The sequence below is a fragment of the Scyliorhinus canicula genome, chromosome 25 (assembly GCF_902713615.1).
Source record: "Scyliorhinus canicula chromosome 25, sScyCan1.1, whole genome shotgun sequence".
Classification (NCBI taxonomy): Eukaryota; Metazoa; Chordata; class Chondrichthyes; order Carcharhiniformes; family Scyliorhinidae; genus Scyliorhinus; species Scyliorhinus canicula.
Genome location: NC_052170.1, coordinates 5,414,220 through 5,441,458, shown reverse-complemented (window position 1 = coordinate 5,441,458; position 27,239 = coordinate 5,414,220). Strand labels below are relative to the sequence as shown.

The window sequence follows — 27,239 nt, the reverse complement described above, 5'->3', positions numbered from 1 at the left end:
GCGGGATGTGTATGGGGGGGGTGACTCCCTCCAGAACAGGATGAACCGGGGGGGGGGGTCGGGTATCTGCTGCTCCTGGGCGGGCACCCCGCCCCCCGGAGATTACCTGACTTGCGGCTCATCCGCTTCTCCCAGCCGGACGGCAACGGCTCCTCCTCGGCCATGGCTCTGCGTCCGAGTGAGCGGAGCCCAGGACAACCGAGCCTGAGCGGGGGGGCGGGGCCTAATTCCCCATCCCGATTGGCCAGCCCAGACGTCCATCATGAGAGACGCGTCTCCTAGTGGCGGAGACCCGCGAACCGTCATGTCCGGCGCCCGCCCCTCTCCGCCGCAACCGAACTTGCTGCCGCCACCCATTGGATAGCGAGTCCGTGTCCCACCCCTTCCGGCAGTCGGCATCGTTCCACCGGTCAGTAGCCACGTCCATCAACCTCTCCCCGTGCACCCATTGGTCGAGGCAGCCGTCAATCAGACCCGCCGGGGCGGGGCTGCGGCCTAGTCGCCGTTGCCGGGGTAGAGAAAGCCTGAGTGGGAGAAGCGCGGGCAGGTCCGCAGGTAACCGGGCCCGAATGGGGAAAACCGTCAAATCGATCCTGCTGTGGAGCGGCTGCGGTTTCTACAGTGATCTGTGCAGCCTGGTTAGATAGGCCGCAGTGCGGGAGTTGGTGATGGGGATAGACTTGGAGGGGAGGGGGAGTAGGGAGGCCTGGAGGGGGAGTAGGGAGACCTGGAGGTGGAGTAGGGAGGCCTGGAGGGGGAGTAGGGAGACCTGGAGGGGGAGTAGGGAGGCCTGGAGGGGGAGTAGGGAGGCCTGGAGGGGGGGTAGGGAGGCTTGGGGGGGGGGTAGGGAGGCCTGGAGGGGGGGTAGGGAGGCCTGGAGGGGGGGTAGGGAGGCCTGGAGGAGAGAGCGGAGGGGGTGGGTGCGTAGGTAGGCCTGGAGGGGAGGGGGGTGGGTAGGGTAGGTAGGGAGGCCTGGAGGGGAGGGGGGTGGGTAGGTAGGGAGGCCTGGAGGGGGGTAGGGTAGGTAGGGAGGCCTGGAGGGGGGTGGGGAGGGAGGCCTGGAGGGGGGTGGGGAGGGAGGCCTGGAGGGGGGTGGGGAGGGAGGCCTGGAGGGGGGTGGGGAGGGAGGCCTGCAGGGGAGGGGGGTAGGTAGGGAGGCCTGGAGGGGAGGGGGGTGGGTAGGGTAGGTAGGGAGGCCTGGAGGGGAGGGGGGTGGGTAGGGTAGGGAGGCCTGGAGGGGAGGGGGGTGGGTAGGGTAGGGAGGCCTGGGGGGGAGGGGGGTGGGTAGGGAGGCCTGGAGGGGAGGGGGGTGGGTGGGGAGGCCTGGAGGGGAGGGGGTTGGGTGGGGAGGCCTGGAGGGGAGGGGGGGTGGGTGGGGAGGCCTGGAGGGGAGGGGAGGGGGGTGGGTGGGGAGGCCTGGAGGGGAGGGGGGTGGGTGGGGAGGCCTGGAGGGGAGGGGAGGCCTGGAGTAGAGGGGGGAGGGTGGGGAGGCCAGCACAGAGTCCCTCAAAGTTGCACTGTTAAGCTTTATTATAAATGCCTCCTTTTTTTCCATCTTTCTAGGAATTCCTCAGGATGATTGAGATAATTTGCAATGATCGTTTGGGAAAGAAAGTCCGAGTGAAGTGCAAGTATCCTTTATGAATGGGGATGAGAAACATATGAGCTACGATTGAATGGCGGAGCAGACTCAATGGGCCGAATGGCCTAATTTTGCCTGTGTCTAATGATGGGCAGTAAAATATTCCTTCTTTGTGATTGGGATATTGGTGGTTAAGTGAACTCAGTGAGTGGTAGTCTGCTGGTTTTCTTAATTGTTGGTTATGGGCTGTATAATTACTAGAGGCAGAAAAAAAATTGAGGTGTCAGAATTTCAGCTTGTGCATACAGATTTGTTGAGATTTTTTTGCTGTTTGAGGCCCCACCACGTCCAGCTAATGTTCCTACAAACTGTGAGTTCGCAAGCCTTGCCACTCGATTTTCCATAAATCGTAAAGGTGAGTTTGGGAACTTCAAAGTCTCGTCGCTTTTGGGTCGATACAGCTGAAGGCACTGCTTTTAATGGTAGCTCAGACAGAGGCGGATGCACAGACTTTCCAATTACGGGTAGTGGGAGTGTTCAAGGCGGGAGGTTATTGTAGGGTTGAAGAGGTTGCGAAGAAAGGAGGATATAAAGCCATGAAGGAACTTAAACAAGGATGAGATGTTGCAATATGTAGAGCAGCATATTGAGAGTGAGGGTGTTGTCCACAATGTCAAAAGGTGCAGGGGGAGGTAATTGGTGACAATGCACTATGGTAACAGTCAAGAGAATGTACTTTACAACGTTGGTTAGGGATGTTTCACTGATGTAAATCCCTCCATTAGATTTCCACGTGTCAGATTGCAAGAACGATTTAAGGAGGCAGATTGGACATGGTAGATTTGATTTGAGGAAGGGGTACTGAGGGCTATTGTACACATGTTAGAGGTAGCAGGTAATGTATTGGTACAAATGTTAAACTGGAGTTCTAATAGGGCAGCACGGCGGCGCAGTGGTTAGCACTGCTGCCTCACGGCACCGAGATCCCAGGTTCAATCCCGGCTCTGGGTCCCTGTCCGTGTGGAGTTTGCACATTCTCCCCGTGTTTGCGTGGGTTTCGCCCTCAGATGTGCAGAGTGGGTGGATTGGCCGCGCTAAATTGCCCCGAATTGGAAAAAATTAATTGGGTACTCTTTATAATTAAAAAAACTGAGTTTTGTTTTTATTTCAACATTTTATTGAGGTATTTATGGTTTTACAACAACAAAATAAACAATGTGCATGAATTTATAAACTTATTGCAAAAGCCGTCTTCCTCCCTTAACAGGTCCCACCTTTACTAACCCCCTACTCTAAACAAAGCTAACCCCCCAGCATCCCTCCCCCTCGTCGACGAACGGTTGCCACCTCCGGGCGAACCCTAACATTGACACTCTCGAGGCGAACTTGATTTTCTCCAAACAGAGAAAGTTAGCCATGTCCGATAGCCAGGTCTCCGACTTCGAAGGATTTGAGTCCCTCCAAGCTAATAGTATCTGTCTCCGGGCAACTAGGGAAGCAAAGGCCAGAACATCTGCCTCTTTCTCCTGGATTCCTGGATCTTCTGACACCCTGAAAATCGCCACCTCTGGACTCGGTGCCACCCTTGTTTTAAACACCGTGTACGTGACATCCGCAAACCCCTGCCAGAATCCCCTAGGCTTTGGGCATGTCCAGAACATGTGGACATGGCATCGCTGGTCCTCCCGCACACTTTGCGCACCTATCTTCCGCCCCAAAGAACCTGCTCATCGGGGCCACTGTCATGTGAGCCTGGTGAACAACCTTGAATTGTATCAGGCTGAGCCTGGCACATGTTGTGGGCGCATTGACTCTACTCAACGCGTCAACCCAGATATCATCCTCTATCTCCCCTCCCAACTCCTCTTCCCACTTGCGCTTCAGCTCCTCTGCCTGCGTCCACTCTGACCCCATGAGTTCCTTGTAGATGTCAGAGACCCTCCCTTCTCCCACCCACACTCTGGAAACTACCCTGTATCCCCCTTGGTGGTAGGAGCGGGAAGGTTGAAACCTGCCTACATCGGTAGTCCCGCACCTGCAGGTACCTAAATTAGTTTCCCCTCGGCAATCCAAATTTCTCCTCCAGCTCCTTCAGGCAAGGAAAGCTCCCCTCTAAAAACATATCCCCCATCCTCTCAATCCCTGCTCCCTGTCATCTCCGAAACCTCCATCCATCCTTCCCGGGGCAAACCGGTGATTATTACAGATTGGAGTCCACACCTATGCTCCCTCCGCTCCCACGTGCCTCCTCCATTGCCCCCAGACCCTCAGGGCCACCACCACGGGGCTGGTAGAGTACCGTGCCCTCCCCCCGGCTCCGCTCAAGTATCCCCATTTTACTCGCGGGGTCTTGCCCGCCCACACAAAGCCAGTGATTACCTTATTGACCTGTTCAAGAAAGGACCGCGGGATAAAGATGGGGAGATGCTGAAACACAAACCGGAATCTCGGGAGGACAGTCATTTTCACCATCTGCACCCTCCCAGCTCGTGACAACGGGAGCGCGTCCACCTCCGAAAATCGTCCTTCATTTGGTCGTCTAGTTGGACCAGGTTTAGCTTGTTCAGCCGTTCCCATTTCCACGCCACTTGGATGCCCAGGTACCTAAAGCTTCCTCCGACCACTGTAAACGGAAGCCCCCCAATTGCCTCTCCTGCCCCCTTAGCTACCTCCGACCACTCTAATCGCCGCCTCCCCCAATCGCCGCCTCCCCCAATCGCCGCCTCTCCCCCCCCCCCCCCCCCCCCCCCCCCCCCCCCCCCCCCCCCCCCAGCTACCTCCGACCACTGTAAACGGCAGCTCCCCCATCGCCTCTCCTGCCCCCTTTGCTGGACCGCAAACATCTCAGTTTTCCCCATATTTAGTTTATGCCCCGAAAACCGGCCGAATTCCCCCAGAATCCTCCTCATTTCTTCCAACCCCTCTACATACAAGAGTAGGTCATCTGCTTAAAGTGAGACTGTGTTCCACGCGAACAACAGTGGGGAGAGGGGGCATCCCTGTCTCATCCCCCGGTACAGTCTGAAATAGTCCGATGTTGTCCTATTCGTCCGTACGCTCGCCACAGGAGCCTGATACAGTAACCTGACCCAGTCAATAAAGCTCCTCCCAAATCCAAACCGTCCCAGTACCTCCCACAGATAATCCCATTCTACCCAATCAAAAGCCTTCTCTGCATCCATTGCGACCACTACCTCTACATCCCTACCTTCTGGGGGCATCATGATCGCATTTAACAACCTTCTTAAATTGGCCGTCAACTGCCTTCCCTTAACAAATCCCGTCTCCTCAATCCTAGAGGGCAAGATTTTGGCCAACAGTCCACATTCAGTAGGGCTATTGGCCTATAGAACCCACACAGCCCCGGTTCCTGTCCCGATTCGGGATCAATGAGATTGTGACTGACATCGTCGGGGGACGCACCCCACACTCCCTTGTCTGATTGAATGTCCTTGTCAACAGCGGCCCCAATATCCAGAGAACTTTTTATAGAACTCCGCTGGGTACCCGTCCGGCCCCGGGGCCTTACCCGACTGCATGGCCTTCAGCCCCTCCGCTATCTCTTCCAACCCGATCGGGGCCCCCAGCCCATCTACCAACAGGAAATTCAGCCCCCTTAAGAAGTGCCTCATCCCCTCCGGCCCCGCTGGGGGTTCCGACCCAGACAGCCTACTGTAAAACTCCTTGAACGCCTTATTCACCCCTGCTGAGTCTCCAACCAGGCTCCCGTCTCCATCCTTTACTTTCCCTGCCTCCCTCTTTCTAAGCCTATGTGCAAGCATTCTACTGGCTTTCTCCCCATGCTCATAGATCCCCCCCCCCCCCCCCCCCTCGCCTTCCTCAGCTGCTCTACCGCCCTCCCTGTAGTTAACAAGCCAAACTCCACCTGTAGCCCCCATCGTTCCCTTAAAAGCCCTGCCTCAGGGCTCTCCGCATACCTCCTGTTGATCTGTAGTATCTCCTTTATCAGTCGGTTGTCTATGCTCTGTCTGCCTTCTCCCTGTGGGTCCGTATCGAGATCAGCTCCCCTCTAACCACCGCCTTGAATGCCTCCCAGACCACCACTGCCGAAACTTCCCCCGTGTCGTTGGCCTGCAGGTAGTTCTGAATACATTTCCTCAGCCGCCCGCACACCTCTGTCAGCTAAAAGCCCCACGTCCAGCCTCCAGTGCGGGGGCTAGTTACTGTCTTTACTAACCTGTAGGTCAACCCAGTGTGGGGCATGATCTGAGATTGTGATCGCCGAATACCTCGTGTCCACCACCCTCGTCAGTAGAGCCCTGTTCAAAATAAAGAAATCAATCTGGGAATACACTTTATGCACGTGTTAGTAGAAGAGAACTCCACTCTTGGCTGCCCAAATATCCATGGATCCACCACCATCTGCTCCCATGAATATCTTTAGCTCCTTTGCCTTGCTGGCACCCTGCCCGTCTTTGAGCTCGACCAGTCTAAAGCAGGGTCAATAACTGTGTTTAAGTCCCCTCCCATGACCAACCTATGTGAATCTAGGTCTGGGATCTTCCCCAGCATCCTCTTTATAAACTCCACATCATCCCAATTTGGCGCATACACATTTACTAATACCACCTGCACCCCATCCAGTTTCCCACTGACCATAATGTACCAGCCTCCCACATCCGAGACTATTCTACCCGCCTCAAACACCACTCGCTTATTGATCAGGATCGTGACCCTCTAGTCTTTGAGTCCAGCCCCGAATTAAAAACCTGTCCGACCCATCCCTTCCTTAATCTGATCTGATCAGCTACTCTTAGGTGCGTCTCCTGTAGCATTACCACGTCCGCCTTCGGTCCCCTCGGGTGCGCGAATACGCATGCTCTTTTGACTGGCTCATTTATTCCTTTTACATTCCAGGTGGGGGGGGTGGGTTGGTGGGGGGGGGGGGGGGGGGGTCCCCACTTGCGGCTTCCTCGCGAGCACTCTGAGCCTTGTCCAGCTCCAAGGTTCAGGAGAACATCCCATCCCCCAGCAGCTTCTCTAACATCCCGCTATCTATGCCCCAATGCTCCTTCGGATCCCTCTGGGAGACCGGCGATTCTCAGGTTCTGCCGACAGAACCTATTCTCGAGGTCCTCCACCTTCTCCAGGAGCCTTTTCTGCTGGTCTCTCAGCATCCCCACCTCCAACTCCACCGCAGTTTGATGTTCCTCTTGCTCAGCCAGCGCCTTCTCTAATTTCTGATCGTCCAATCTGAGCTCCAGCCGTGCAATTGACTCTTTAATCGGGTCCAAGCAGTCCCGCTTCTGCTTGGCGAAGCCCTCCTGTATAAATAGCATCAGGTGCTCCATCGACGGCTGGGTCGACAGGCCAGGACTTCGTTCGTCCGCCGTGCTTTCTCCCGCTACAGCTTCAGCCCAAGTCTGCTCTGTTTGTCTGTTTCTTGGTTTGCGAACACTTCTACTCCGCCTCTCCATGTGGGAATCCAATCAACGATTGCCTCTGCCGCCAATTTTCCAAATCGAGTCCAGTAAAAAATCGGGGGAGAAGGTCCAAAGGTCCGACCCAAGCAGGAGCCACCAAATGTGCGACCTACTCCTTCATAGCTGCCACCGGAAGTCAAACAAAAAACTGGAGTTCTAATAGTAAACAACTAAGGAATGACATAGACATAGAATTTACAGTGCAGAAGGAGGCCATTTGGCCCATAGAGTCTGCGCCGACCTTTGGAAAGAACACCCCAAACCTCCACCTTATCCCAGTAACCCCACCTCACCTTTTTGGACACTAAGGGCAATTTAGTGAGGCCAATCCACCTAACCTGCGCATCTTTGGACTTCCGGGAGGAAGCCGGAGAAAACCCACCCAAACACGTGGAGAACTTGCAGACACCGCACAGACAGTGACCCGGGAATCAAGCCTGGGTCCCTGGCGTGTGTGGCATGTCAATGTGTGCACTAAACTGGCCCTTATCAAATGCCTTTGATTCATTGACTGAGTTGACAATCGGTTTACTTATCAGTTGAGTCTTTAATAAAATTCTACTGATTGTAGAAGGTTCGGAAGTATTTGGGTTAAGGTGACAGGGCTTTGCTAGGAGCTAAACGTCCTGCACTGCACCCAGCCATTGTGTTTCGGCTCGGAAGCAATAAATATGAGCAGCGCGAGCTTGGAGACATTTTTTTTGCCCTTAACACTTCTCCCTCCAGTCCTGATGATACCATAAAAGATCTGAAGAAATTGATAGCTGCGCAGACTGGAACAAAATGGGACAAGCTGGTCCTGAAGAAATGGTTTGTCCTTGTGTTCTCTTACATAGCCATTATTGACACTCATTTCTGGAATTACGCCCGTCATGGATTTACCCAGTAACAGCAGTAACATGAATTTAGCAAGACCTAATAAGATGCGAACTGCCCAGCAACGGGCAGAAATCTGCCTAGTGACAGCAGTATTCAAAAGGTTGGATGAATCAGATATGAATAGCTTTTTAATAGATGCAGCTTACCTAGATGATTGGGAGATCAATGAGGTTTGTGCATACTCGTGTCTAAGAGTCAAGGAATTTGTGTGTGTGTAAGTGTGTGTAATTTTGCATGACCAATCCACCTAACCTGCACATCTTTCAACCGTGGAAGGAAACCAGAACACCCGGAGGAAACTCAGACAGTGACCCAAGTCGGGAATCGAACCCGGGTTCCTGGAGCTGTGAAGCCACTGTGCTGACCACTGCTACCGTTGCCGCCCCAGTACTTATCTGCTTATACTGAATTCTAATTACCTTTTTTTTTTGCAAAATGGTTAAATTGGGCTGATCTTTATTGAGTTTATCTTCCTGTGAAAATAATGCCATTCCAGCTTTGGTGGATTGTAATTCTTTTCAGCACCATGTAGCCCTTGTGAAGAAATTGGGAACACCATCCTGCAAAGGTCCAAGTGGCTGAAAGGATCTATTTTCAACTCTCTTTCTTCTAATTTAACTTCTTCTGATTCCAGGTACACCATCTTCAAGAATCATGTTCAGTTGCAAGATTGTATCTTTTGATGTTGTAAACCTATTGCCAATTGGCTTCCTGCCTTTCCTGTATGGATGAAGCAAAAGGGATAAGGAAATGTTCACACCCTCCTGATAACAGCCAGCAAACCAGGTCACCCAGATACATCCCTGTGGGCACCCATTCTGGCCGCACACTGCCATGGATGGATTTTTTGACGTGGAGGGATGAGTCCAGCCCATGGGCCTGATCGTTTATTGTAATGAACGTCGGGAAACGCGACCCGTCACTGATGGTGGGAGGTGGAAAATGGTGTCCAGCTTTCACGTTGCTGTGAAACGTGGCTTTGGACATCTCGCGATACTTTCCGCTCCTGTTGCCGAAGCTGCCCCCCGCCAACAGGAGTGAAAAACCCCATCCTGTGTTCAAATGAGCCTGCGGGACCCCCAGATCCCCCCCTGACCTGTCAGGTTCCAGGTCCTCCCCTGACCTGTCAGGTTCCAGGTCCTCCCCTGACCTGTCAGGTTCCAGGTCCTCCCCTGACCTGTCAGGTTCCAGGTCCTCCCCTGACCTGTCAGGTTCCAGGTCCTCCCCTGACCTGTCAGGTTCCAGGTCCTCCCCTGACCTGTCAGGTTCCAGGTCCTCCCCTGACCTGTCAGGTTCCAGGTCCTCCCCTGACCTGTCAGGTTCCAGGTCCTCCCCTGACCTGTCAGGTTCCAGGTCCTCCCCTGACCTGTCAGGTTCCAGGTCCTCCCCTGACCTGTCAGGTTCCAGGTCCTCCCCTGACCTGTCAGGTTCCAGGTCCTCCCCTGACCTGTCAGGTTCCAGGTCCTCCCCTGACCTGTCAGGTTCCAGGTCCTCCCCTGACCTGTCAGGTTCCAGGTCCTCCCCTGACCTGTCAGGTTCCAGGTCCTCCCCTGACCTGTCAGGTTCCAGGTCCTCCCCTGACCTGTCAGGTTCATGTAAATACCATCCAGTTCCTTTCTGAACCTTGATCCAGTCGCCAGAGTCTCGAAATAAAAGCAAATTGCTGCGGATGCTGGAATCTGAAACGAAAGGGAAAATGCTGGAAAATCTCAGCAAGTCTGGCAGCATCTGTTGGGAGAGAAAAGAGCTAATGTTTCGAGCCCGATGACTGTCAAAGCTTTGACAAAGAGTCATCGGACTCGAACCATTAGCTCTTTTCTCTCCCTACAGATGCTGCCAGACTTGCTGAGATTTTCCAGCATTGTCCCTTTCGTGCCAGAGCCTCTAACATTTCTAAAGTATCCAGACTTGGCCCGTTTGGCTAATGAGGACATTTTAATCTGGGAAACACTGCTGTGGCTGTTCCCTGCAGCTTGTCCACAGCCTGGCTACTGCCCCACTTATCGCAGAATCAACAGTGGAGCCAGTATTCTAAAGAAGGTCTAACCAAGGTCTTGTACAAGGACAGAATTGTATCTTTGTAACTTATCATGTGAATAATCAGCGGAGGCCTCCTCGCACTCCACACAGCAGGATCGGAGAAACTGCTTGGCTTAGGGAGTTTGCATTCGCTGAATGAATGAATCATGTGACTAGAGCCTAGATGTTGCTCGTTTTAGCTTCAGCCTCACGTCTTGATCATGACCTTTTAGCGAGGGATGCTCTCAGCACCCAGAACCTTTTCCTTCACCAATGACCTCCGTCTGTTCACTGCAAACTGTGCATATATGTTTAGCATCAGACTTGCCACTTTTCTCAGTTAAATGTGATTTGCCAATCATTAGACTGGGTGGAATTCCCAGGCCGTTCGCTGGCGCAGGGATTCACTGCTCCCGCTGGCAGTGCACCCCCGCCCGCGGGTTTCCGGGCGGCATGGAGTGGTTTCAGTGGGAAACCCCATTGACAAGCGGCTGGGGTAGGGAATCCCACCGCGAGAGAACGCGTTGGCATCTGGGCGGACTCACAACAGAGGTCCCCAGCTCATATCTCCCAACATGTCGAGACAGTTACAGGAATTGGGAATCCTCTACAGTCCGAACACCCGCAGATAATTTATATAATCTGGAAACTTGCGGCACATCTGCTCGACTCTTAAAACAGGTTATTAAGGTCTTTAACGAGGCAAGAGACAGAGGGAGTTTACCCCCGACGATGTTGCAGGCCACCATCTCGCTCATTCTGAAACGGGATAAGGACCCGGAGGCCTGTGGGTCATTGATTAATGTAGTTGCCAAGTTGCTGGCCAAGACTTTGGCGACCAGAATTGAGGACTGTGTACCGGATGTAATTGTGGAGGACCAAACTGGGTTTGTAAAGGGGAGGCAGCTGGTGGCCAACATAAGAAGGCTGCTCAACGTGATTATGATGCCCCCGGAGAGTAGGGAGGTAGCGATAGTGGTAGCTATGGATGCTGAAAAGGGAGGTACTAGGACGGTTCGGGAGGCGGGGGGGGGGGGGGGGGGTTCATCGACTGGGTCAGGCTATTATATCAGGCTCCAGAGGCAGATGCAAGGACGAACAGGACAACATCGGACTACTTTAGACTGCACCGTGGGACAAGACAGGGCTGCCCTCTCTCCCCACTGCTGTTTGCACTGGCCATTGAGCCACTGGCAATTGCACTGAGAGCTTCCAGGGGCTGGAAAGGGTTGGTCTGGGGGGGGGGGGGGGGGGGGGAGTGGAACATAGAGTCTCGTTATACGCGGATGATCTGCTGTTATATGTATCGGACCCAGTGGTGGGGATGGATGGTATTATGGCAACCCTGAGGGAATTTGGCCGGTTCTCCGGATACAAACTGAACATGGCTAAGAGCGAGTTGTTTGTAATTCAGGCGAGGGGGTAGGAGAGTAGGCTGAAGGGGTTGCCGTTCGGGCTAGTGGGGGAGAGTTTCCGATATTTGGGGATTTGGGTGGCACGGGGCAGGTTGCACAAGCCCAACCTGTCCCGACTGGTGGAACGAGTGAGGGAGGAGGTCCGGAGGTGGGATGCACTCCCACTGTCATTGGCGGGGAAGGTGCAGACTGTTAAGATGACGATTCTCTCGCAGTTCTTGTTTGTTTTTCAGTGTCTCCCCTTCTTTGTCCCGCGGTTCTTCTTTAAGAGGCTGAATAAAATTATTCTGGGATTTGTATGGACAGGGAAGTACCCGCGGGTGAAGAGGGTGATGCTTGAAAGGAATAGAGGAGAATGGGGGCTGGCGTTGCCGAATTTCAGCAACTATTACTGGGCGGCCAACATAGCTATGATAAGGAAATGGATGGTGGGTGCGGGGTCGGTTTGGGAGCGGATGGAGGCTGCTTCGTGTAGGGGCACTAGCTCAGCAGCCCTGGTCACGGCGCCTCTGCCGCTTCCGCCGGCACGGTACTCCACCAGCCCGATAGTGGGTGGCGGCTCTTCGGATCTGGGCCAGTGGAGGAGGCATGTAGGGGAGGCAAGAGCATCGGTGTGGACCCCAATCTGCGGCAACCACCAATTTGCCCCGGGGAGCATGGACCGGGGGGGGGGGGGGGGGGGATCGACTGTGGAGGAGGGCGGGGATTGTGAGGATGGGGGAATCTGTTCCTGGAAGGAAGCTTTCCGAGCATGAGGGCGCTGGAGGAGAAGTTTGGGCTGGCGAGAGGGAACGACTTTAGATACTTGCAGGTGAGGGATTTTGTACGCAGACTGGTGCCGTCCTTCCCGCGTCTCCCGCCGAAGGGGAGGCAGGACAGGGTAGTTTCTCGGAGAGAGGTGGGAGAGGGTAGAGTTTCCGACGTCTACAAGGGAGCTAATGAAAGCTGATGATACGCAGACCGAGGATCTGAAGCTTAAGGGGGGGGGGGGGGAAGCTGGAGGACGGCATTTGGGCAGAAGCCCTGAGCAGAGTAAACACGACCGCAACATGCGCCAGGCTCAGCCTGATCCAGTTTAAGGTCGTGCACCGGGCCCACATGACGGTGGCCCGGATGAGTAAATTCTTCGGGCTGGAGAACAAGTGCGCTAGATGCGCCGGAGGGTCGGCTGACCATGTACACATGTTCTGGTCTTGCCCTAAACTCGGGGGGGGGGGGGGGGTGGATTCGCAGATGTCATGTCCCGGGTGTTGAAAACTGGGGTGGTAATGAGCCTGGAGGTGGCAATCTTTGGGGTTTCGGAGGACCCGGAGTCCAGGAAGAGAGACAGGCCGATGTTCTGGCCTTTGCTTCCCTGGTAGCCCGGCGACGAATACTGCTAGCATGGAGGGACTCAAAGCCCCCGAGGGCTGAGGTATGGCTATCGGACATGGCGTGCTTTCTTGGCCTCAAGAAAGTCAAGTTTGCCTTGAGAGGTTCGCTACTAGGGTTCACCCGAAGGTGGCAGCCATTTATTGATTTCTTCGCAGAGGAGTAAGCGTCAGCGGGGGGAGAGCCGGGGGTGGCTAGGGTAGAGTAGAGTAGGGGGATATTGAGGCAGGGCCATGCGTGAACAGAGCCGTGGTTTGCATTATGTTTAATGTGGAATTTGTGTCTTGACTTATTTTGTTTGTACTGTACAATGTCATTTTTTCTATATGCCTAAAATACCACAAAATTGTTTGTTTTTAAAAAAAAAACAGGTTATTAATACCGTTGGTAAATGGGAAAGTTCCAAACATCAATCAATCCCTGTGGAATAGCAACCACTTGCTAAGCAGATTCAAACCCAATGACCATCTTTTGCCGACTAAGGGAAAAAACTATCACCTACTCAATCTTCGAGAGAAGGTTCTCTTAAGTCTCCTCAAAGCTTCCTGAAGATCCAAACTCTTCCTTTAGATTATTGCTCCAATTCCGCCTACCTCACCCGCTCACTAACCCGGTGACCTCTTCAAAATAATTCAAGTTCAGATGTGGTGTGGGAAGGGAAATTTTTTTTTTTGCTTCGATTATTTGAGGTGGCATCCCGTGAGGAAGGGCAATCCAGGTCATCCTTCACGTTGCTGGGTGAAGTAGGATTGAATTCGGTGCCGTAAGGCAGCTTGTGCATTCCTCAGCATTGATGTGCCTTAACCAGGCTGCTTGCAGATGAGATCCATGATGGGATGAACCTGGAGCTGTATTACCAGTAAAAGAGATTGCACCCTAAGGCGAACCAGCTTATCACCACCCATCGACGCCATTCACCCAGAGAGAGAAGACTTGTGACTTCACAATGAAGCTTTGTGTTTGCTTTTCTGAAGAACACTGATGATTTGTTATTGTATATTTTACTGAACTTTGTTCCCCGTTTTTTTCCTTTATATTTCATAACCGCTTTAACATTAGGTTTCTTATGCATGTCCAGTCTGAGGTTTTGTTTTTTAAATCCCCCAAATTATAGAAGGATAATGTTGCTGTGTGTGTGTGTGTTGCGACATCTTCCTTCCTTGCCACATGCACTGCCTAGCCGAGCAGCGATAGTGCCTCCCAGAGCTGAGGTTTATCAGTACGCGACACTTTCCACTCTGCGGCCTCTTCAACTTGTGCACTGAGGGTGCTGGTAGCCAGCATTCTGTGTACCGAGACGCAAGACTTGCAAGTGATCAAAATGCTCACTGGGTTAAGGAGGGAATAGATAGTGACAGTGTATCGTGATTCGGTCTTTTGGGTTAACCTTAGAGGTTGGAAACGAGCATTCTATTCACTTTCCCCGCGTACGTATGCAAGAAACTCAATTAGCAGGATGGTGGCAGGAGAGAATGCGACTTCCAAGAAGATTCTACCCCTTGTGAACCAGGCAGTGTTGAAGGGAACCATGTTGATATGTATGTTTAAATAAATAGAATTAAAATCTGGAGATTTGCTTCACTGTGTCTCTGCTTCTTATGATGCACTCTTCTCCCTGTGCAACCCGTTATTGATATCAGAGCGATGTATGATGCTTAGTCGCTGTCCTTGTGAGCTTCTGGGACAGTTGATGCTAAGATCTGAGTAATACACCTTTTATTTCAAGCTAACATACTTGTCTGTGTTTAAATGGATGGAGTCATCCCACTGACCTTGTCAGAATCAGTTTTTTTTTTTATCTGCTTCTACCTGGGCAGCACGGTAGCATGGTGGTTAGCATAAATGCTTCACAGCTCCAGGGTCCCAGGTTCGATCCCCGGCTGGGTCACTGTCTGTGCGGAGTCTGCACGTCCTCCCCGTGTGTGCGTGGGTTTCCTCCGGGTGCTCCAGTTTCCTCCCACAGTCCAAAGATGTGCGGGTTAGGTGGATTGGCCATGCTAAATTGCCCGTAGTGTCCTAAAAAGTAAGGTTAAGGGAGGGGGGGGGGGGGGTTTGGATTACGGGTATAGGGTGGATACGTGGGTTTGAGTAGGGTGATCATTGCTCGGCACAACATCGAGGGCCGAAGGGCCTGTTCTGTGCTGTACTGTTCTACTCAATCTTCGAGAGATTCCGGCGCACAGTGGCTGTTGTGTGCTTCAACAGCACCTTTGAGGCCTCTACCACCTAAAAAGACAGGGGGTCATTCTGTTCCCCTCCAAGCCGCAGACCATCCTGACTTGGTGATATCCCGGCTGACCAGCCGTCCCTTCACTGTCGCTGGGTCAAACATCCTGGAACTCTCCCTAACAGCACTGTGGGTGTACCTACAGCACGCGGACTGCCGCCGATCAAGAAGGCAGCTCACCCCCACCTTCTGGAGAACAATTGGGGATGGGCAATGAATGCTGGCCTGCTAGTGACGCATCCAAAATCGAATAAAACAAACTCTTCCTTCCTGCACTGCAGCTAGCCTATCAACAAAGGCTGCTGGAGAGATGTTTGCACTGATGTATTTTCCCTGGGATCCCAAAACAGCTGAGGGTAGATGCTGACCTCTTCCCTCCCCGTTCACCTAAACATAAGTAGCCACAGTCCCTCTGACCTAGTGTGAAGCAGCTGTATTTTGTAGCCGTTGCCCCAGATGGACTGGGGAGGCCTGATACCTGATACCACTTGGAACCACAGAGGGAAATCGGCAACGGTGTGGCCCGTCCCTCTGTCCTTACTGAGGCCCGTTCATGGTATGAACACCAAGCTGACTCACCAAGAGACATGAACCAATCTGCTAACCTTAAATTGATTTATCTCCGACTGTAAAAATGTATCGAAACTGTCTAAAATATTTGCTGATTGACATCTTTAGTTCGCACAGCAGGCCATTTGGCCCGTCGTACCTGCGATGGTCAGTTAGCCCTATCCTTCTCCTCTTTCCCTATTTAAATCTGCCTCCACTACTCCTTCAGTTTATGCCAGGGGTGGGCAAACTTTTCCGTGCAAGGGCCACATTCAGAAATTCACAATTCACAAAGGGCCGCATAGTATATTAAGTAAAATAATTACTTCACCCGGTTATGATTCTGGGCGCCTCATATAGAACATAGAACAGCACAGAACAGGCCCTTCGGCCCTCGACGTTGTGCCAAGCAATGATCACCCTACTCAAGTCAACGTATCCACCCTATACCAGTAAGTAACCCAACAGCATTAACCTTAAAAAAAATATTTTTTTTTTTTTTTAATGACTTGGTGGGCCGCAGAAATACCTTTGGCGGGCCGCATGCGGCCCGCGGGCCGTAGTTTGCCCACCCCTGGTTTATGCGGTCTGTATCATAACTCGTGTATTTCTTCACTGATTCCAATGTACATTCCAACGAGAACCCACCATCTGTGGTTAACTGAAAAGGTTAAAGATCGTATCGACCTTTAAACAAAAAGCAGAGTCTGGATTGGGAAGGGGTGAAAGGTTATTGGGGGGTCGGCAGGATTGTGGGGTTGAGGTTACAATCGGATCTGCCATGATCTTCTACAATGGTAAGCAGGCTCGAGGGGCCGAGTGGCCTAATCCTGCTCCTAATTCATATGTTGAACATTGTTCAGATTTATTTGCAGAAGCCTTTCTTTAAATTGCAGTTTATTTGCCTCCTTCCCGGTATTAGGAATGTGAATTTTGCCATAATATGGACAGCCCCGTGCCCACAGGACAGGCATGAAATTAAGATGGAGTCAAATGCTTTAAAGTTTTATTAAACGTTAAATGATACATGTACTCATGGCCAACGTAATGAGCTCATAAAGGATGCAGCAGCAAATACATACATAGCAATTGGGTGGGATCAATCCTTCAGGTGCTTTCTTTCTTCATCTTCCATCTGACCTGGCTACGGGTCATTGGAACATCTCCTCAACGACCTCACATCTGGTATTGTTCAACACAACACGCCAAGACTTTTTTTTAAAAAGCATCATTCGCAGATTGTGGATGTCGCTGGCAAGGGCCACAGCCTATAATGTCCATCTCTAATCGGTAGTGGTGAGCCACACTGTCTTGCTGGGCCGTTTCAGAGGCTCTCTTAAGTGAACCACATTGCTGTGGGCCTGGACTTGCGTATAGCCCAGACTGGGTCAGGGCAGCAGATTTCCTGCCCTAAATGTCATGCGTGTACCAGATGGGTCCTTGTGACAGTCCAGAAGTCTCATGGTCACCATTGCTGAGGCTAACTTTTCAATCCAGATTTGTTTATTTAATGTCGTTTCCCGGTGGGATTTTAGACTTAAGAATCCTCACAAAACAGGAAATAGAAATGTGAGTATTTTAATTCAACGTAAAATCACGTGTAGAAAGTGAAAAAAAAACGAGAGAAAGAAAGATGGTATTGAGCGAGAGAGGTAGAGATGGAAAGAAAATGTTTTAAAAATTAATTCTGTTTTTTTTTAAATCTCCAACAATGATTAAAATCTGAAGGATTGAGACTCCACACTTGTAAAGTTGCACTTCCAGGGCCAGAGAGGTTGTTTGATTCTGATTAAAACATAGCTGGCTGTTAAAAATTCAATTACCCTGAATGTAGCAACCCTAACTTTTAATGGTCTGTTTAGAGACTATCTAGTGATTAAGTATTGCAAGTCAGTGTGTTTTGTGTATATCAATGTTGAGTCGCACAGCAGGATAAACCAGATGGCAAATTCCAGATTTCCATGTGTAACTGCACACATGCAGACCACAGAAACCGCTAGCTGATTTAGTTGAGAAAGAAAGGGAGCACTTATACCCTTACCACTATTCCGTATGTAAGATCCGGGAGATTGTGTTGGTTACTATGGAAACCGGGCACATTTTTCCCTCATTCTCATGCAGGGGCTGGAGCTACCTGAAAGATATAAGCAAATTGCTGCAGATGCTGGACTCTGAAACAAAAACAGAAAATGCACAAGACATTCCCAGCAACAAAGATGCACTGCACTGGAAAAGTTTATTAAAGTTAATGTGTGGTGTTACTGGAAACTTTAGACGATGCTTTCCTTTTAAGTTTCGTTCTGGCATGCAGTGTTTCCCCAAAAAACTGTATTGCATAAGTAAATATTTCAGAGTTTCAAGAGGAAGTCCATTTGCCTATTCCCCCTCTGGTACTATTATCTGATCATCCCCTGGCGCCGCCTGCTCTTGTTGGCCTTGTTCCTCCGATTCTGATACTCCTGTCTCACACTGTTGCTCCAGACTGGTGTCGCTGGCTCCCCGTGTATCTCGTGATGGTGCAGCATCATTTGTGGTTGCTTGCTCTTCAGTATTCTCTGCAGGATCATCTCCGGTGCTGGCTTGAGCTTCACTTGTTCTCTCTGCTGATGGCTTTAGGTGCGCCTGGATTTCTAAGTCTTCCTCAGCATCGTTGGTTGTTTGTAAGGGTGGCTCTTGATCGTGGCACGCGGGTGCTGAGGCCACATCTTCTTGCGTTTCCTCAAGCAATGTGTCAACTTCACTTGACTTACCACTGCCGTGGCCAGCCGCTACTGAGCCATTATCAGTAGCTGTGGATGACTCCCTCTGACCTGCAATGGTCTCACCACTGTTCACACTGACCTTTGTGCCTTCGGAGTGTTCCTTGAAGTCAGGCTTGGCTACAACATCCAGCAAAATATCTGCCATCCCTCCCTGGCCGGTTTGTCTCTCTCCTGGGGTTCCTGGAGCTCCAGACCTTCCTTCACCAGCTGTGCACGGAGCCTGGGAATGCTCAGAATGTTGAGCGTTCTCTCCCATTGTTCCTTCCAAGTCAGAGGAAAGGCCAGTATCCTTCATTGCAATTAATACTTCAGTCGCCTCTCTGCAGCCCTGGCCTTCAGATTCCCGCAACTGATTTTGACCATCTTCTACAGATTTACTTGAATTTCCATTGGGCAGCTCTTCCATACACGGGTTTCCGACTCCTGCCTTAAGTCCAACATCAGTGCTGTCTATAGCCTCACGCAGGTTTTCTTCCTTTGCAGCCTCCGCTGAGAGAGCCAGTCCAGATCCCATATTTCCGTTGTGTTTTTCTGGACCAACTTCTCCTTCACCTGCACCACCTTCATTTCCTCCAGCCGCTTGTTCTTCAACATTAATCTCACCACTGCCCGCTCCTTCCCGTTGCACCTCCATAACCGTGGCTTCTTCAGTTGCCTCCTTCTCAATTATGTCCTCATTGGCTGTGGGCTCTGCAGCTCGCTCTTTGCTTGGGGCATTCGGATTTTCGCACTCTGCAGTGGATATTTCAGCAGGATGTTCTTCAGCTTTCTGTGTGGTCATATCCTCGCCACCTTCCACCTCTGCCATGTCTCTCCTGGATTTGTTGAATTCCCAAGAAGCCCCAGCGTATAAGTTGTGATCAGGTTTCTAAATCGCCACGAATTTAGCCTCTTTTTTCTTTTCAGGCCTTGCAACCTGCCAGACCTTTAAGTAGAAAGTGTCTTTGTCGAAGCTTCTGCCTCCTTATTTGGCTCGGTGTTGGCAGATGCTTTGATACCAATCTATGAAGATCTTGGGAAGGTTCTGGTTCATTAGCGGTGCTATTAAAATGCAAGTTGTTGTTGGTATCTTTTGGAGAAATTTCTGCTTAAACACAAACAAGAAGGATTAGGATGATTGCATTCAAAGACCAAATAAAGTTACTCAATCAGAAATGCAAATATTACATCATGGCCTTGAAGCTAGGGATATCCATGAGTCCACAGAGTTTCTGTTTAATAAAATACACTTTTTGGATCAGATTCCCAATCTTCTCCCCTGCCTTTCCCAGTTGGACATTGGGACAATAATTGCGGTGATATGCATGTCCACATGAATGTATATAGTTGTATAATATCAGTGCGCATAGCTATTGGTATGACCACTGACCAGCAGGTGGCGCCAGACATCCATCGCGGCATTGGAGACACCCGCCAGTTGGTAGTAAGTCGTACAGGAAGATAGTCGCACTTAGAGTAGCCCCAGGAAAATTCACTGAATTCATTTAGTAGTCATTGTGTGTCTAGTAATGTGTCAGTTATATTTCCACGTGTTTGCTAATAAATCATCTTCCTCGTTAAACAACTAGATGTACCTCATTACACGGGTGGGATCACAGAACACAACAATAGTGACATTTTCTGAGCTTCAGGGAGGAACTATCTACCCCTACAATGATCTGTCATGGGCATTTAGCCATCCTCTGCTTCACAACGTTGTTAAGAATTTGTTGGTGTAAGTTTAGGGTTAAGACCCCCTCTGAATCCTGAGCTGAATCTTTTACCCTGGCTCTGGGTTAAGGCTTCATTTACATTATCGCTGTGAGGTCTGCCTGAAGCCATTCCCACCCCCACCCCCACCCCCCCTCCAGTTAAAATACAAACGTAATTCTCAACACAAAATCGTTAATTTCAGGATGGGCTGGTCGCTCACCACATACTGAATTTTAATAACAGGATCTCAGAAACAGTAGCAACCAAATGAAATGCTTGATAATCTAGAGAAATGAACTTGACAAAGCTCAGGATGATTTGTGAGCTCTGTATTCAGAGTGCAGGACATCGCTGCAACTGGAGACCCTGATTCTGAAGTGAACCTTAAAGGGACGTCCTGTAAATTAAGTTCAAGCTCAGAAAGGCATTTGCAAAAATTAAATGATTCATTTGCTTCTTAACCAGGTGTGAAAATAATGTATAACCTGGAGGGAAATTGCCCTCGAATGAAAAGAGAATATTTAGTATCTGGTAGATGCTAACGCAATCACAGCAGTATTGAGACATACCAGGTCCAAACTTGTGGATTTAACAGTTTGCCCAGGACAGGAGATGAAGTATTCACCTGCACATTGCTTGAAAAATATGCTTGTTTCCTTTTGGTTAGCACGGTGATTTAATCTCAAAATGCACACATAGGCCATTAAAAAAAGACACTAATTACCTGTTACAAGACTTTTCGTAAAGTCTCAAGGAGATCCTCTCCAGTTGGGGCTGTGTTCCTCTCCCTCTTAGCGTCTGACTCCCAAGTCCTGGGAAATGTAGAATGGCACCGATTTATATGAAGGCACTGTATGCCGGGGACCGTCTGGAGAAAGAGCGTCAGTATTTCAGTGATTATAGCGGAGCTGAGGTCCCAGTGAAGGTGGGATGAGGACTGTCTGTTGACTGTTTTCAGTGCAGCACAGGAAGCAGCAATGGTTCCAAATAACAAGAGCAGTTCTAGGGAGGCTGCTGTGAGACTGGCAATGTTGCCTGGCAGAGGGCTGCCTCTAAGACAACTGCAAGCTTTCACGGCATGTCAATAAGTCGAAATGAAAAGATTCTTTCATAACCAGGAGCCTGGAGTTATCGCTCAGCTAGCTTAGGATAAATAAGTGTAGACGAACCTGGCAGTGCATCAGTTAGAGAGCCGGTCTTCATAGAATGGCCGAGTCCCTACAGTGCAGAAGGAGGCCACTCGGCCCATTGAGTCTACACCTACCCTCTGAAAGAGCACCCTACCCAGACCCACTCCCCCCACCTCATGCCATCCCCCTACCTCAACCCCACAGCCCCACCTAACCTGCACATCTTTGGACTGTGGGAGGAAACCGGAGCACCCGGTGCCGGTTCGGTGGATTTGGCCTTAATAAATTGTCCTTAGTGTCCAAAAGAGGTTGGGTGGGGTTGCTGGGTTGTGGGGATAGGGTGGAGGTGTGGGCTTAAGTGAGGTGCTCTTCCCAAGAGCCGGTGCAGACCCGATGGGCTGAATGGCCTCCTTCTGTACTGTAAATTCTATGATTGCCCCCCCCCCCTTCCCCCAGCTGTGTGTTCCTCATTGGCGGCGGGATTCTCTCTTCCCACCTTTTTCTCAATAGGATTTCCCATTGGAGCCAATGGGAATGCCATGGACGGGGAGGGTGTGCTGCCGGCGGGAAGAGAGAATCTCAACGAACAGAGAATTCCAGCCAATATTACAAGAAATCGGCTCTCAAAATAAACAGTTTGAAAGAATTATGATTAGTAATAGTTATATTCTGTTGACTTAGGTGTTTTTGAATAGCGAGACAAGATGGGGTTGAATTGAAGGATACCTTGAGTTACATCCGAACCCGACCTCCATTCAATTGGCTGAGGGCAACAGACCCCAATGCCCACCTCTTCAGAATGGCGCTCTCTTTTCCCTTAAGACTGGCTGCAGTGGCTCACAGGATGACTTTCAATACATCGCAACCAGAGAAATGCTCTGCTACGCACAAAATCCTGAGCCAGAATTAGGTCGTCTATGGGGTATGCGAACATCAGCAGCCTTGATAGAGCCAGGAGCATCAGCATTGAGGCCATGGTCTTCGGAGATTAACTCCGCTGGGTTTGGCACAGCTCAGGATGCTGGAGTCCCCACTGCCAAAGCAAACCTTCTTCACCCAGCTCAAGGAAGGTTTCCAAACAACAGGAGGACAAAGGAAGAACCCTGGATGGGTTACCCCAGGAAAGGAAACATGGATATCAACGCCTGGTCAGAAGGGACCTACTTGGAGGAATCTCCTGAGTGGAGGGACACAATTCTTCGAGAACGCCCAAAGGCAAGAGGAGGCCTGGAAAAGGAACCTGAGAAAGGAATACCTGCCATCGAGAGTCCAAGGATCGATCCCACCTCCCGGAAACACCTGCCAAGTGTGCATCAACCTCCAAAAGAGCACTTTACCGAGGCCCGCTCACTCCCCCATTCTATTCCCGTAACCCCACGTAAACTGCAAATCCCTGGACACTAAGGGGCAATTCAGCATGGCCAAAGGGGCTGGCTTAGCACAGTGGGCTAAACAGCTGGCTTGCAATGCAGAACAAGGCCAGCAGCGCGGGTTCAATTCCTGTACGGGCCTCCCCGAACAGGCGTCGGAATGTGGCGACGAGGGGCTTTTCACAGTAACTTCATTGAAGCCTACTCGTGACAATAAGCAATTATTATTATTTATTATTATTATTATCCACCTAACCTGCACGTCTTTGGACTTGTGGGAGGAAACCGGAGCACCCGGAGGAAACCCACGCAGACACGGGGAGAACGTGCAGACTCCGCACAGACAGTCAGCCAAGGCCGGAATTGAACCCGGGACCCTGGCGCTGTGAAGCCACAGTGCTATCCACTGCGCCACTGCGCCGCCCCCATCTGACTGACTCTTGAAATCCCCTCCGAGGACATCAATAATAGATAATCCATCAGCTCCGTCAGCCTCCGATCCTCAAAACCCTAACTTGTTCTCATCTGTTTGGGACATTCATGATTCATGCAGTGTGCTCTCAATTCTCTTCAAAGCTGGTTGTAACTTGGTCCCTTCGCTTCTCAACATGAAGTAGATCGCTTTTTGAAAATATAAAAGACGCAACTGTTTGCTTTAAGCAGTTTCTGTTGGGACTGTGGCTACCGGCAGATTTATGTACAACGTACTTTTGGGAGCAGGCGTGAGAGGGTTCAATTCTCCGTTTTTGAAATGGTAAATAAACAAGTTGTGCTTTTAGAAAGTTGTTTACAGCGTTTCCAGGGGTTTTTGAATCGTCTCTGCCAGCCATTTTATTTATAGTGCCAGGTTCCCTGAATGATTGTCCTGTGATCATCTCGAGCCTCTCACATGCTCCCGATATAAGAGGTTACCCATGTCAAAGTGGCTCTCTGTGGCTGCTTTTTTAAGCACGGATTAATCCCAGAGGCTCTTGCCAGTCAGTGAAATGGCAGCAGTGTTTCAGGGTGCGCTATCGGCGTGGTAAACGAGCTGGCCTTGGCTTGTGCCCTCAGTTCGGCAGCAGTGTTCAAGAGGGGAAAATAAAACTCGCTGACGTGCTGAAACAAACGGATGCTGTTCCTGAATTAATATTAACACTCCGCTGTGTGTACTCAGCAGCTCAATTTCAAGATGACCAGAGCTAATGAGGCAGAATCAGCATTTTGTTCCCAAACGATGGGAGGCTGACTTCCATCCTGTGGTGAGGCCAACAGATGGATTATTGTGAGGAGATTTGGCTAGATCCCGCCAGAATGATACTGATGCTTCCGATAAGATTCGGGGAATAGAAAGACAACTCTGGAATTTATTAGACTTGTTAGATCAAGCACGGTGGCGCAGTGGGTTAGCACTGCTGCCTCACGGCGCCGAGGACCCAGGTTCGATCCTGACTCTGGGTCACTGTCCGTGTGGAGTTTGCACATTCTCCCCGTGACTGCCTGGGTTTCGCCCCCAAAACCCAAAGATGTGCAGGTTAGGTGGATTGGCCACGCTAAATTGCCCCTTAATTGGAAAAAACAAATGGGGTACTCCAAATTTACTTTTTAAAAAAACATATAAAACAACTTGCTAGTTCATCTGAGAAAGACGATGGGGAGAGCCGGGTGGGGTGAGGGGGGGGGGGGGGGGGGGGGTTATTTTGCGCCTGCCTCGTGTTTTCCAGCAATTAAATTAAATTAAATTAAATTAAATGAAAAATGAACTGAAATGAAAATGGAAATGAAATGAAATGAAATTCGCTTATTGTCACGAGTAGGCTTCAATGAAGTTACTGTGAAAAGCCCCTAGTCGCCACATTCTGGCGCCTGTTCGGGGAGGCTGGTACGGGAATTGAACCGTGCTGCTGGCCTGCCTCGGTCTGCTTTAAAAGCCAGTGATTTAGCCCAGTGAGCTAAACCAGCGATGGAGGCCGCCCATGGGAACTTCTGCTCCCAGGAATGGCTACTGCTTTTTGCCAGTCTCACTCAGCCCATCACCGGAGGGGGAGGGGGGCAAAGGGGGGGGGGGGGGGGTTGGGGGTGTGTGGCCGCCTTCAGCGGGACCCCAAAGGTTCTCCCCGGCGGAAAACGTTACAAAATTCCACCCAGTGAAATTGGGACAGAAAAGGGTTAAGTAGGGACTGGATAAAAGTTGATATTTTTCTACTGTAAAATTGAACGTTACTTATCCCCACCTAACCTGCACCTTTGGTCACTAAGGGGCAATTTACTAGGTGGCCAATCCACCTAACCTGGTCTGCTCAAAAGATCATAAAGAGAGCTTGGCAGGAAGTCTTGTGGTTCGATGGCCGTTTCCTCACCATTGGGTTTAAGTGCTTAAGTCTCAACTCAGGACTTGATTGCCTTGGGGCTGTGGTCATCGCTGGCATGGCAAGTTGCCCATCCCTCATTGCCCTTGAGCTGAGTGAATCAGAGGGTGATTCAGAGTTCCAGGGCCTGGAGTCGCGTGCAGGCCAGACCGGGTAAGGACGGCAGATTTCCTTCCCTGAAGGGACGTTAGTGAACCAGGCCACGGAAACCCATTGGGAGATCCCACGGTCTCTTGCCGACTCTGAAAACATTGCCTTAGGTCTCTACCACCAAAATCCACAGCAACGAATAAACAAAAGCATCATTTGGAAGAACAATGTGGCTTCACCGTGGTTGGTAATGATCACAGTGACTCAACGAGTGGGGTTTTTCACCCAGTGCTGCACTTCAATATCTCATTGTACTCAGTCAGTGCTTGTTATTTTGAATTGAAGTCTTGTTCAGACTTTGCAATATAAAATGGTCCGAATGAAAGATTATTTTTGGAAAGAGTGGGGGCTTGGAAAAATCAATGGCCATGTGGTTTGCATTTCATGTGATTCGACAGACAAGGATGTTTATTAGGAAGTACAAAAGAGCACTGACTCTCAAGTGACCAGCTGCTGTAATATTTCCCAGCCGAGCAATTGTCACTATTATCACAGGATGTGCTCCATTTGTGCAAATAGTGATGAACGGGCACTCTTTGTGCGTCTGACGCTCATGGGCAGTGCAACCCAGAGGGTCAAACCCAACCTGATACAGCTTTGTTCTACCCTTCTTTTCTGTCCGATCAGAACATAGATTTGCCACCTCTCTGACAAACGTTAGAAGGAACAGCAAGGTTAGGGTTCCATTAAACATATGTTTTGACCATCACGGCGTGGTTTAGGGAGTGGACTATATGCAATATAGTGTTGAACGGAGCCCTAAGGTTGTTATTCCTCGTGTTTGACAGAAGCTTCAAATATGCCTTCTGTTATAAAAACAAAGGAAGGGGAATTAGATTTGCATTGGTAAACATTAGAAATAAGTGTGTTTAATTTAATGTCTCTGTGCCTGGGGGTTGGTTCAGTTCCAACTGGGTTTCTATTGTGCTTAGAGAGGGCTACGTTGTGAAGAATAGATAGAACTAAAGGGAGTTGCTGACCAACTGGAGGCCCTTGTAAGGATAAATAAAAGCTTTTTTTTAATTTTTAAAATAAATTTAGATGACACAATTATTTTTCCCAATTAAGGGGCAATTTAGCGTGGCCAATCCACCTACCTGCACATTTTTGGGTTGTGGGGGCGAAACCCACGCAGACACGGGGAGAATGTGCATGCTTCACACGGACAGTGACCCAGAGCCGGGATCGAACCTGGGACCTCAGCGCCGTGAGGCAGCTGTGCTAACCACTAGGCCACCGTGCTGCCCTAATAAAAGCTTTTAAGTTTTAGTTTTAGTTGAATTTGTTGGCAGTTGGAGACAGGATCTCGGGGAGTGAACATCTTCAACTCTGCTAGAAGAAAGACTGGCCATGATGGGAGCTGCAAAGAAGCAGGCTTCCTAAAGTATAAGTTGCAGTCCAGATAACCAGGGAATTGGGACAGGAGTTAAGTGAACAGAGAGCAAGGTGCTATTCAGAAGAATTCAAGGAAGAGTAAACAAAATGATCCGAGTTAAAGAGGCAATTTCAGTAACCAGATATGAAGTGGGACAGCAAACTTCAAAGGTAAATCAAACTTCTGATGCCACTTTAGTACAGTTTGGGAATCGAGAGTTGGCAGTTTGGACAGCAGTCAAGCCAAAGAAATCCTAAACGGATTAGTGCAAAATCCTGGACTGGATTCACTATTAAAAGTGGAGCAGAAACTTTGTTTAAAAACATCATGTGATAAACCTGGTCTGGATTTCGGAATGCAAGCTGCTAAGAGAAAGCATAATTATGAGAGAAGATTGTAAAGCCAATTTTTGGGAGTGAAGTTTGGAAACAGTCACGTGACAATCATCTGGGGGGGGGGGGGATATGGCAGCACAGTAGCATTGTGGATAGCACAATCGCTTCACAGCTCCAGGGTCCCAGGTTCGATTCCGGCTTGGGTCACTGTCTGTGCGGAGTCTGCACATCCTCCCCGTGTGTGCGTGGGTTTCCTCCGGGTGCTCCGGTTTCCTCCCACAGTCCAAAGATGTGCAGATTAGGTAGATTGGCCATGATAAATTGCCCTTAGTGTCCAAAATTGCCCTTAGTGTTGTGTGGGGTTACTGGGTTATGGGGATGGGGATAGGGTGGAGGTGTTAACCTTGGGTAGGGTGCTCTTTCCAGGAGCCGGTGCAGACTCGATGGGCTGAATGGCCTCCTTCTGCACTGTAAATTCTATGAAATATCTGAAGAGAAATCCACAGGCATAAACTTGGGTTCAGAGTGGAGAGTGTATTTGACCACAGTCACCTTGTGTGTTTAAAAGGGACTCTGTGTTAACGAGACCAT

General features: G+C 50.3%; 3 protein-coding genes across 6 annotated transcripts in view; 1 reads left to right on the top strand and 2 right to left on the bottom strand.

Annotated features, from left to right (window-relative positions):
- pin1 (peptidylprolyl cis/trans isomerase, NIMA-interacting 1) overlaps positions 1-247 on the bottom strand; it is a 29,089-nt gene extending 28,842 nt beyond the window's left edge. Inside the window, exon 1 of the mRNA XM_038784624.1 lies at positions 107-247. Coding sequence (XP_038640552.1) covers positions 107-164 — 58 coding nt within the window. The 5' untranslated portion in view covers positions 165-247. The remainder of the gene's footprint in view (positions 1-106) is intronic.
- A 170-nt stretch (positions 248-417) lies between these two features.
- Positions 418-14,289, top strand: ubl5 (ubiquitin like 5). Of its 3 annotated transcripts, none has more exons than XM_038784627.1 (5): positions 418-555; positions 1,564-1,631; positions 7,753-7,836; positions 8,540-8,577; positions 13,530-14,289. In XM_038784627.1, exons 2-5 carry the CDS (start codon positions 1,576-1,578, stop codon positions 13,571-13,573), a joined length of 222 nt encoding a protein of 73 aa, XP_038640555.1. In that variant the 5' UTR covers positions 418-555; positions 1,564-1,575; the 3' UTR covers positions 13,574-14,289. The 3 variants fall into 3 exon arrangements, with proteins under 3 accessions (XP_038640555.1, XP_038640556.1, XP_038640554.1); XM_038784628.1 differs by having other exon boundaries at positions 478-547; XM_038784626.1 differs by having other exon boundaries at positions 510-638.
- A 2,186-nt stretch (positions 14,290-16,475) lies between these two features.
- LOC119957192 lies at positions 16,476-21,048 on the bottom strand. 2 transcript variants are annotated; one of them, XM_038785000.1, is made up of 2 exons: positions 20,665-21,048; positions 16,476-19,335 (listed from the first exon to the last, which is right to left on the bottom strand). In XM_038785000.1, the coding sequence occupies exon 2, from the start codon at positions 19,054-19,056 to the stop codon at positions 17,863-17,865; it is 1,194 nt and encodes a 397-aa protein (XP_038640928.1). In that variant the 5' UTR covers positions 19,057-19,335; positions 20,665-21,048; the 3' UTR covers positions 16,476-17,862. The 2 variants fall into 2 exon arrangements, with proteins under 2 accessions (XP_038640928.1, XP_038640927.1); XM_038784999.1 differs by having other exon boundaries at positions 16,476-19,332.
- Between the last annotated feature and the right edge of the window lie 6,191 nt (positions 21,049-27,239).